At 48.1% G+C, this 12,062-nt stretch overlaps 1 protein-coding gene across 1 annotated transcript in view; it reads right to left on the bottom strand.

The window, feature by feature from the left end:
* Positions 1–323: 323 nt before the first annotated feature.
* LOC138520541 (E3 ubiquitin-protein ligase TRIM39-like) overlaps positions 324–12,062 on the bottom strand; it is a 258,308-nt gene continuing 246,569 nt past the window's right edge. Inside the window, exon 10 of the mRNA XM_069632885.1 lies at positions 324–775. Within this exon, the coding sequence (XP_069488986.1) occupies positions 751–775 (25 nt within the window). The 3' untranslated portion in view covers positions 324–750. The remainder of the gene's footprint in view (positions 776–12,062) is intronic.

Raw genomic sequence — 12,062 nt, 5'->3', positions numbered from 1 at the left:
ATACTCATACACACCAACAAACCCCTCCCACGCCCAAAAGGAGAATTCTGCCCCAACCGCCCCCCTCCTCTGTTGGCTTCACAAATAAAAAGACTGACAAAAAGGGGGCAGAAAAGAGAATTTTCCATATAGAAATGGCATCACAACTCAAGTGTAACAATGCAACATTGAGATGGCACTGCATTGACAATACTCACTGTATCAGCAGGCTCAGAAAGGTGTCGCCATTTTAGACATGGCTTCTTTTACCTCATTCAAAACATGTCCCTGTTGCCGCTTGTAGCTTTTAATACTGTACAAAATGAATGAAACCATGTGATCGCTTATTTCCAATCAAAAGAATATTTATTTATTGGCGGTTAATTGGTTTGTTTGAATTTCACATATTGGCATTAATCATCTAACAATACGAAAGCATGACAATATTAATCATTTTTAATAATTGTATATACCAGGATAGAATAATAAGTCAGAAGAGCCTGAAATCGTCATCACCAGCTTCTTGTATACTGCTCAGCAGACTTTTATCTCTCAATTATTTTGATCTTTTATTCATTTCTCACCAAATAATTCTCTATGAAACAGAAAATCTTGTCTCCCTTTGGAGGGAACAAGTGAAGTAAATGTCTTGGAAAATCAATTTGATCAGGATGCCATGTTTTCACTTTGATGGAGAACCTCCTCTCGCGGAATGGTAAGACATGTTCTCCTGGGATGGGACACCCACCTCTGTCACCACGGACACCAAGTTTACTCATAACGGACGTCTTGTTCTCTGCGGAGGAATATTAAAGACAAAATGCAGCCATTTTAGAATCAGTGAAGCAGTGGAAAGACAAATGTTGATACTTTCTTGCCTACTTTTAGAATAGTTCCATTCTAGTTATGCATGTTAAGAAGAGCATTGCCTTAAAATGTATAAATGTATGTTTCTTGTGAATGAGGATAGTCAGTGCTCTAATACTCTGCTTATGCCCACTATGGAATTGCGTTCCAACCCATTCCTGCAACATCAGTACATCCTAGATTGTACACAATACTTTGATAATCACATCTCATTGACCACCTAGATAAAGGAGATGACATCCCTAGCTTCTTTGGAACGATGAACATACAGATATCCAGAGCAAGAACTGCATTATGAAACAACATGTGGAATATTCTTCCAAGCCACTTCCCCTGATGATTCTGCATGATAAGTTGCATGGTTTTATAACATAATATGGGGTCTTCAGCTAACTGTCTATTGAGATAAAGGCATAAAAGATGTCAGAGAATATCCTGTGACCTCGTTTTCCTATCTGGAATCGAGCTTGCCTGCTCTAGTCTAGGGGCTCAGACATTGAAATTGCCACAGGGAAGTTTCATTTCATGAGCGTCACAGAAGTGCGCACGGTGGAACGATGGAAAGAGAAAGAGGTAAGTGGATTGACATGAGGAACAGTGATGCAGATATTGTTACTTGTAGCATGAGATGCAATTAGCACATTCACACGAGAATGGGGCGTTCACTCTGATGGTAGTCTTGTTCAGAGGACAATTCTATGACAAGACTGGAGGCGAGCATTATGCTTCATCTTCATTTATTCTACTCTTCAGCAGTTCAACAAAACACATATAAAAACATAAGTGTAACCAAAACTTTTCTCCTTTCCAAAACTACAACATCCATGAGTCGCTGTAGTCCATGCTCTATCCACCAGTCACATTCCACTTCCTGTGCTTGGACTCCCCCTCTTCTTTTACTGCTCTTCAAGCAGATAAGTACCATTTTCTCCCTCTCCGTATGTCAGTGGTAAAGTGACTGTGTGAGAGTGGAGAATTTCATTTTAGAGACTAGCAATAACCCTTAGGAGAATAGCACAGGGTGTTGTGCGTGAGAGAATGTTGTTTCAGCATTTATGAATAGTATAATTTACTTGTTTTATGGACGCGCGCTCGCGCGCAAGATTAGCTGTCTCCATCGTAACCAGCGACACGAGATAGTTGCATACTTCGTTACTTATTTGTTTCTCAGGAGAGATTGAGGGCCCTAGGCTGTCGGGGCCCCGTGCCGTATTCCCGGCACCCCGGGGGTTTCTCCCAGCCTCACAGGTTTCGGTCGCCCGGCACTCGCGGAGCCCGGCCCCCACCTTTGAGGAGGAGGAGCCGGCGCCCTCGAGTGCGCAGCGCGCCAAATTAAAACACAGATTCGCGCCGGCAGCCCCCACCCATGGGTGGGCGAAGCGAGCGCGCCCGAGACGCAGAGCGCTCCGCTCCAAGACCTAGCCCCCACCCGCGGGTGGGAGGGGTTTAGGCGCAACGAGTCGTGCTTGATAAGGCGAAGCGGCTCCAGGCTCATTTTCTACCCGCAGCGCTGGGATTCGCAAGTACGTGCGTCTCAGATACAGAGACCAGGAGATAATTGTTTCTTTATCTGAGATTCCAGTGATCATTTAGATCACGCGCCGTATTCAGTGAAAAGACACTCACTTAAAGCTCTATCAACCATCGTGCCCAGGTGCATTAAAGAGCAAGGGGCTGTGAACCCCCTATACTGCGAATAGCAGTAGATCGGCGCAATGACAGCGAGGATCCCTCGCAGGAGCCAGAAAGCAGACTAGTTACAGAGGTGCAGCCACAAAAAAAAAAAAAATATAGAATTAAGACAATAACATCAAGAGAGCAGTGGGCGTGCTAAGACACCTGATACAGGTATTTTAGGCACACAGCACAGCAGAGAGAATGTCAGAATTCGAGTGGAGCAAGGAGGAGCAGTCGCAGGACCTCGCTGCCAGCTTTAAGCAAGTGCTGGGTAGCTCTCTTATTGACGCAGTGGCAGAGGGGGTGAGACCCATCCAGGAGAGGCTGGAGACGTTGGAAGCCATGCTTTCGCAGCCAGAGAGTAGCACCAGACTCTGTAAGCGCACGTCCACAGAACCCTTGAAAGAGGGACATAAGGGGAGTAAGCTAGCCCTTAAGAGGAAGGCCTCTGATGACCCCCGGGGCTCATTGGAAGAGGCGGTAGAAAAGGCCTCAGAGGTGCCTGATGCTTTCGCGAAGCTTAAAGAAGCGTATCTGCAAAGGCAGGCAGTGCCAAACCTCATGACCCCCCACTCCAGGGGATGACAATATCGGAGAGGACCCAGGCTCGGAAGAAGAGCTGATAGATGACCAGGCCTCGCAAGAGGAAGAGGAGGCAGAGGATGTAGACTGAGCGGGACCCAGTGGGGGTAAGAGAGCACGGAAGGAAAAGCACCTCCTGGAAGTGCAGGACGATATGTTCGACCCGGACAGCATTCGCAATCCGAGGTCCACCGAGTGGCAACCATTCCCCCGGGTAGCTCAGTATATGGCAGCAAGATTGCGCAAGCCTCTAGACAAAGAGGTGAGGCAGCGTCTACGAGCGGAATGTCCGCGACCAGACCTACCGGGTAAAGTGGCGGAAGCCCCCAAGCTCGACCCGAAAATGCTGACCTTCGTATCAAAAACGAGCAAAGACCCACGCAAGGGCATTGATAGATCCTGGAAAAGTTGCCAGGAAAAGGTATTGGATTTGGCAAGTCCGCTCGCCAAGATTATGGACCTCGCAGAGAGGGCACAGGAGAAGAGGTTGACCCTGAGGCCCTCGCAGGGTGGGCTCAGAGAGCTGTCTGTCTTCTCGGAAACGCGAACTGTGCCATTGCGGTAGAAAGAAGGAAAAGGCTGTTGCTCAAGATAGATTCAAAGCTGAGCGATTTGTCATCATATGAAGCGGGGGAAGGAGCACAGGGCCTCCTGTTCGGAGAGACCTTTGGTAAGGTGATGGGCCGGTTGTTAGGCAGAAACCTGTGCAGTTCCCTCTGGGACCACTGCAAAAGATTCAAGACTACAGGTGGTTGGCAGTAAACCCAATTGGTAGCAGTCTGTACCACACAGATTTACCTGGTAGCTGTGGCTGAGCAGTCAGACTTCCCTCAAGAAGAGTTAGGCAGTATACAGAGTATTCACAATAGGTGAAAAGAACACAGTAGAACAAGCAAACACTGACCAGAGCTTGGTGTAAAAGAGATATAATTATTTATTTAAAACACATCTAGTTAAAACACACTGGCACCAATATCAAGCAGTTCAATGACATGGTCACTAAAAGATATACACTCCCTTCAACGATTAATACACAACTCTTAGGTAAAAGCAACACTTATTTTCAGACAGCGGTGAGCTCTTAACGAAGAGGACACTCTAATCAATCAGTTAAAAAGGGAGGGAACGGCAGAGCAAAGATAGTAACAGATCTCAACACATTTAGAAGAACAGTAGGGGAGGAAAAGGCAGGTTAAAACCGTAGAGTCAAAGTTCAAAAGGCCGGACCCACTTTAAGAGGCTCCGGTAGAAATGTGTCCAAGGTAACACGGTTGAACGTGCACAAAAAGTCTCGCACAAGGTTCGTAAAAGGGTTGGACCAAAGAAAGGGACCAGTTAGTTGGTCAAGGCGGCCATCCCAGTCCAGAAGGTTAAGGGATTATTATTACCTTGTAGCAATCTTTAGAAAGGGAGGCCTGGCGGACACGGTACCTTAAAATGATGAGAACGCTCCAGCGGGGGCAGTTGTTCCTGGCAGCGGGTGCAAGTCGGTGCTTCGTCCGGGGCAAGAGAGGATCTCGTCGTGGAGGAAAACAGGAGTCCGTTGCACTGCCAGGGAAGAAACCAGCCACGGAGTTCTCAATTAAAAGGAGCGGTCCTTTTATTCGCGGTGCAGGGTAAGTGGCTATCCGGCTGCCGGGGTGCTTGACATGGGCAATTCGACCACTAGACGTCCTGGGATGCGAGAAAGAAGGTAAACTGGTTGTGCCTGCCAGTCAAGGGAAGAAGACTCTCCAGCAGGGAGAACTCTTCTGTCGTTGGGAAGTGGTGAGTCGATTCATGAGGGCTCCACCGGTGGTGTCGTCGTAGCAGGTCGGCTCAGTTTCTCCCTCTTCGGATTTTCAGGTCCTGTGGCGACTTCTGAAGTTCCAGTCCCCAAAGCCCTGCTTTTATGCAAGAAACCCCCATTCATTCAGCCTAGCTGTCAATCAAACATGCTAAGTGGTGAGCGGGTTGGCTCACCACTTGGGCCAATCACACAAGAGTGTGACCTGAGTTGGCAAGGCAACCTGTTCCAAGGTGCCTAAACCCCCTCCCACACCCCCCCTGTGGTACCCACTTTGGAGGACTTCTGTGTAGAAGCCCGCCAAAAGTGGAACAAAGGGCTCGACCTTTGGTGTGGAGTTACAGAGGCGAACACAAACGCCATTTTAAAACCGAGTTTTGGCAGAAAATACCAACCAGTGAATTAATATTAAATAAATAAACCGGCGGTATGTTAGAGGCTATGTTAAAAAGTATTAGCCTCGAAAAATGGGAAAATCCCATAGAGATATATTCGCGGTTGAATATAAAAAGTAGTATCCACTGCCACCAGCCAAAACTCGACGAGGGGGGACGGGACAGTGCCCCTCGAACAACAGACCCAGGGGCAATCGAATTGCCCCTACCAGTACCTCCACAATATGATGGTTTGTACTGGTTCTGTTAGTAATTTGGGACTAGTAAAGCCAATGGTGACTTTACATGCCCTGGGAGACAGTAGTCAGTCCCAGGGCATGGAGTCTATGGTGGGGGTCACTTAGGACACCCCTGTGTTACTGCACGGAGGGTGCTGTGTAACACACATAGCAAAAACACATGAGAACCTATGGAGTAAAAATCCCCATAGCCCATAAAACACTTTAACATTCAAAGGAACACCACAAATCATGTCCAAGAGTGGGAGAAAAAGAGTCTCACTCTTGGCAGGAGGAAAAAACAAACTCCAGAAATCCAGCAAAGCTGCTGGGGGACTCACTAGGTTAGGAAATTCACCCTAAACAGAGAATTCTCCCTAACACCGGTTTGTCGGAACATACGCTTCATTGGAAAAAGCGCAAGCCTCAATCCGCAAAATATTCCCCAGTAGAGTTTTTGGAGGTACCGGCCGCTTCAGGGGTCGTGCAGCCGGTCGCAACCAAGGAGGCAGAAGACCCCAGAACCCCAGAGCGCAATACTGGGAGAACAAGAGCCAAGACACCTTCTTCCCATCCAGGGGAAGATTCCCGAGGGGCCGTAGGCCCAGAGGATCAGGACCGAGGGCAAGGATTTACACCAGGTGAGAGCGATTCAGTATCCTCCAATAGGGGGGAGAACGCGCATGTTTTTAGAGAATTGGCGCAAGCTTTCAAGCGATTCTTGGATATTGCAGACCATCAGAGGTTTACAATTAGATTTCATAGAAGCCCCGGCTCAGCGGAGCAGACCGCAGGAGCAGAAATGAGCGCAAGCTGAACAGGCATGTCTAGACAGCGAGATAGCGCAGCTAATCAGCAAGCGTGCAATAGAGAGATGCGAGACATCCCAGAGGTTTGTGAGCAATATGTTCCTGGTGCACAGGAAGTAGAAGGTACGCCCGGTTATAAATCTCAAAGAGCTGAACAGCTGGATTATATATCGGCACTTCAAGATGGAGGGCATCCATCAGCTCAGAGACTCCCTAAGAGAAGGAGACTGGCTGACGCGTCTAGATCTGAAAGACGCTTATCTTACAATACCGGTACTCAAGGAGTACAGACCATTCCTAGCTTTTCGTTGGCAAAAGCAATTCTGGCAATTCAAGACAATGCCATTCGGACTTGCTTCTGCACCCTGGGCATTCACGAAACTGATGAAGCCAATAACAGCGGCAATCAGGGAGAAGGGCGTCAGGCTGATCATTTACCTAGACGACCTCTTACTCATGGCAGAAGATCGGGAAGTCCTGGTGTACCAGACGAGATGGGTGCAGGGCCTGCTGACCTCACTAGGATTCCTAGTGAATACAGAAAAGTCAGATACCACACCGGCGCAAAGGTTAGACTTCCTGGGATTTGTCCTAGACACCAGGAAAGCGGCATTGGAACTTCCAGCTCGGAAGATGAGAGACATCAAGAGAGAAATCAGAGTATGCCTAGAATGGCAGCAAGTGTCTCTCAGAACTTTAGCGAGAATAGTGGGGCTATTAGCAGCTTCTATCCAGGCCATATTCCCTGGGCCCCTGCATTACCGAGCGCTGCAGCCATTGAAAATAAAGCATCTGCAGCAGGGTCTGAAGTACCATCAGTTAAAGAATATGGATGCCTGGAATGGGCAAGCCATATTCAGGGACATGCCGGATCTGATAATAGAATCAGATGCCAGCCGGAAAGGCTGGGGAGCCAGATTCGGGTCGCTACAGACCGGAGGCAAGCAGAGCGAAGAGGAGCTTCGTCTGCACATAAACTGCCTGGAGCTCCTAGCAGGATCGTTCGCGATCAAAGCTTTCACAAAAGAAAGAGTGAGATCTTGTGTCCTGCTGAAGATGGACAACATTTCAGCAGTACGGTACATCAACCACTTAGGCGGTACGAGGTCCAAGATGCTGGCAGAGCTAGCGAAAGACCTGTGGCATTTCTGCCTTCGATCAGGCACATCAGTGACAGCAGAGTACCTGCCAGGGACACTGAACGTAGTAGCGGATTGGAACTCTTGGTACCTAACGGACTCCAGTGATTGGAGACTGGATCCAGCAGTGTTTCAGAGGCTGAACACGAGATGGGGACCATTGCAGATGGACCTTTTCGCTTCCCGGCTCAATGCACAGAGAAGCCTCTATTACAGCTGGAGGCTGGATCCTTGAGCGCAAGGAACCAATGTGTTCCTTCAAGAGAGGACAGGAGGTCCACACTATGCTTTCCCTCCCTTTGTGATGTTGAGCAGAGTGCTGGCGAAATGTCGGAGGGAGAAAGCAGAATTGGTATTAATAGCGCCTTTATGGAGGTCACAAGTGTGGTTTCCCACTTTGATGGAGCTGGTAACGGACGTGCCCAGAGTTCTCCCCGAAGGAGAGCGACTCCTCACGGACCCAGTTGGGTCGTGTCATCCTTTGAGAGTGAGAGGGACACTCCCGCTAGTCGCGTGCTGGATATCAGGAAGCGTTGGGCGCTGCCAGGAATTTTGGCGCAGGCTGCCCAGCTCATCGCTGAATCCTGGGCTCCTTCCACTAGGAGGAGCTATGACACAGCTTGGGCAAAGTGGACAAGCTGGTGTAAGAACAGAAGTGTTCATCTCATTTCAGCACCTGTAGTGGAAATTCTGAACTTCCTAGCGAGCCTGTTGCAGAACGGGAGAGCCTTCCATACGATAGGAGTCTACAGGTCAGCAATTTCAGCTGGTCACATGCCGATAGAGGGCGTCCCAGCAGGGGAACATCCTGCAGTAGTGAGGCTCCTCAGAGGGGCAAGATTTAAGGTTCCCCCAGAGCCCAGGTATAGCACAACGTGGGACGTAGCGACAGTACTGCACTTATTAGCAAGTTGGCCGGCAGATAAGTACCTTTCGCTTAAGCAATTATCAGGCAAGCTGGCTATGCTATTATGCTTAATTTCCTGCAAACGGGTATCAGATGTAAGAGCACTAGAGGTGACCAGACGGTCCTTCGGACCGGAGGGAGTCACATTCTCTATTGCCAGAAGGACCAAGACAGGAACCTCCACGGTGCATTATCCGTATTTCCTGAACAATTCGAAATGGTGCGTAGTACGATGTATTAAGGAGTACGAGAATAGAACAGCAGAGTATAGGGCGGCGAATACTACTCAGTTATTAATAGCGCGCAGGAAGCCCTATCAGGCAGTTGCATCAGCTACCATCGCAAGATGGGTCAAGGAGGTCATGCATGCAGCAGGTGTTAATGTGAACACGTATGGAGCGCATTCTGTGATAGGGGCAATGGCCTCGTCGGCCGCGAGAGCAGGAGTACCCTTAAGTGAAATAATGCTGGCAGCAGACTGGTCAAGCGGTCGTACATTTAAAGAGTTTTACTTTAAGCCAGCTGAGTGTTTGGTTAGTACGGTGTTGGGGAAGCTTTAAACAAGCATAATGCTCGCCTCCAGTCTTGTCATAGAATGAAGATTACCCCTGCTATCTGTGCAGGGAGTATTAAGTCTATTAAAGACTAGGAGGCGAGCATTAAATTCCCAGCCGAGTATTGTACTGTGTATAAAATGTCAATGCATTATATGAGCGAGTACACTACGTACGCACCACCCTAAAATCTCCTATTGTTGTTTTTAATAGGGGAAGATCAGAAGAATAGCTGAAGGCAGTACCGTAACTGAAGAATGTCAAGAGACCGGGAGTATTCCGGCAGTTGAGTTTAAAGTTCAAGAGAGCCTTCGCACCATTGGCGAGGATGAGTTAAAGGCCAGGAGAGACTATCAGAGCGAGTAAAAGCAGAGGAGGAGTCCAAGCACAGGAAGTGGGTTGTGACTTGTGGATAGAGCATGGACTATAGAGACTCATGGATGTTGTAGTTTTGGAAAGGAGAAAAGTTTTGGTTACACTTTTCATGTTTTTATGTGTTTTGTTGAACTGCTGAAGAGAGAGTAGAATAAATGAAGATGAAGCATAATGCTCGCCTCCTAGTCTTTAATAGAATTAATACTCCCTGCGCAGATTGCAGGGGTAATCTTCATTGCCTAGCATTTCGGTGCTGTACTGCCCTTGTGAGTGGGATCAGGCTGATATACAAAGGGACATTTCTCCTCTGTGAAGAGTGCAGTGAGATAAAACGTGGTTGTAGACCCCCCTGAGTGGAATATTATTCACTACCTGCCTGCCTTCATAGAAAGTGTTTAGAATTTCTTTAAGAATAGGGTCTGGGGAAGAATCTATTTGAGTTTGTCCTTTATCCCAAAGGGACCTATTGTAACTGGAGAGCAGGGTTGTGTTGTTAGCAATTCACACCTGGTGTGCGGCAGACGTTGCTACCTTTTTCCCTAATGCCTAAAGCTTTTTGCTCTCTTTTTCTGGCGGAGCTTCAGCAGAAGCTAATGGTGTCCCTGCTCTTTTGCGGGTGGTGGTAACCACTAAGGAGTCAGGTTTGAGATGGCCCTTGGTGTACAAAGGCTCAGAAGGTGCAGGCTGAAAAGTGTTTTCAATTATGGGGTTAACAGCCCTGGTAAGAGATGGTGTAACTAGGGAGGGCTGTATCCTTTTATTTAGTGACTAGTAAAGGTATACATTGACCTACTGCAGACTTCTCTTCGAGCATCTCGTCTACGAAGTCTAAATCTAGGGGGGCTTCTTGTGTGTCTATCCTAAAGTAATCTACTGCCCTTTTGAGCAGATCATTGTACAAGACTTGACCATGCACAGGAGAATCAGGTACTGGCTGATCTGCATCTGGAAGGGAGGGGATTAAGCATTGGTCATCAGCAGCATAATCATCCTCATCACAATATTGATCATCATCAGAGTCATTATTTTCTTCATCTTCGTCAATGACTTCATCATGTGCAGAAGTAGTAACATGGGGCTGTAAAAGGGCATCCACCTGCCACCTGGAGGGCTCAGAGGGAGGCTCTCCTTGCATTCATTCTATGTGTACCTGGAGGACTCAGAGGGAGGCTCTCCTTGCATTAATTCTATTTGCACCTGGAGGACTCAGAGGGAGGCTCTCCTTGCATTCATTCTATGTGTACCTGGAGGACTCAGGGGGAGGCTCTCCTTGCAATCATTCTATGTGCACCTGGAGGACTCGAAGGGAGGCTCTCCTTGCATTCATTCTATTTGCACCCGGAGGACTCGGAGGGAGGCTCTCCTTGCATTCATTCTATTTGCACCTGGAGGACTCAGAGGGAGGCTCTCCTTGCATTCATTCTATTTGCACCTGGAGGACTCGGAGGGAGGCTCTCCTTGCATTCATTCTATTTGCACCTGGATGACTCGGAGGGAGGCTCCCCTTGCATTAATTCTATATGTACCTGGAGGACTCGGAGGGAGGCTCTCCTTGCATTCATTCTATTTGCACCGGGAGGACGGCTCTCCTTGCATTCATTCTATTTGCACCCGGAACACTCGGAGGGAGGCTCTCCTTGCATTCATTCTATTTGCACCGGGGGGACTCGGAGGGAGGCTCTCCTTGCATTCATTCTATTTGCACCGGGAGGACTCAGAGGGGGAGGCTCTTCTTGCATTCATTCCATTTGCACCCAGAGGACTCAGAGGGAGACTCTCCTTGCAGTCATTTTATTTGTTTCTCTATAAGTGGGTATTTTTCCATAAAAGATACAAAGGTAGAGACTATGTCCATAGTTTGTTGGAATTTTTCCCTTGTCCAAGAACCTGAAGTAGGTGTTTCTCCGAAAGGGAATGTAGCATCCTCAGGGTTATGATATGGGCTATAACCCAAAGCCTGGGACAAAGAAGAAGAGGCTTCAGTGTAATGTGATGTTTTCTGAGTCGCATGGGCTCGCACCAAAATCTGGGAATGCATGCGTTTTGAAGTACGCTCGGTGGTGTGAGCAGTACGTTCCGTGGTGTGAGCAGTAGTGGAAATGGGTGTCTGTTTCGGCGCATGTTTAGTTGAGTGCACAGTTGAAACTTGTGGCCCATGTTAATATGCACAGATGTTTTTTAGCTTGACATTTGTCTCTTTGGACTGTCATGGCATTCACAAGATGTGGGTGCAGAGGACTGCGTCGAGGCAGATTCGCCGGAGTAGTGTTTCTGTTCCGTATGGCCATGTTTCAACTAAATGTTTCGTCTAATGGCTTGGGGTTGTTTGTTTATCCCTCGAGTGAGCGTGAGTTTCTCCATGTTTTTTATGGCTATGTGTGCCACTGTCACCAGGTGTGGTCTCCATAGCGATGCCGCCGGCATGGCTTTCGGAGGGGGACTGGCACTTGGGAAGCAGCTGTCCCGTTTCCTCTTTGATCTTTCCACTATCTACTTTCAGTATCAGTACTCTCCTCCATTCCCCAGTGCTCCGTACTTCTCTCTCTTTCCCCCAAAAATGTTTCAGTGTGACCTACGCAGCTTTAACTCTACACTTTTCTTTGACAACTGTTCTGCTAGACTGCCTTCTCTCTCATCTTTTTCTACTCTCAATGCTGATGAGGCGGCTTCTGCCATTTCCTCATCTCTTTCTCTCTCCCTAGATCAACTCTATCCTTCATCTGCTTTCCAGCCTACTTGGAAACCCTCTCAACCTCTATGCGACGCTTTCTCCG

Source organism: Ambystoma mexicanum, chromosome 13 (genome assembly GCF_040938575.1).
Source record: "Ambystoma mexicanum isolate Mex_15411 chromosome 13, UKY_AmexF1_1, whole genome shotgun sequence".
NCBI lineage: Eukaryota > Metazoa > Chordata > Amphibia > Caudata > Ambystomatidae > Ambystoma > Ambystoma mexicanum.
This window is presented reverse-complemented; position numbering and strand designations above follow the sequence as displayed.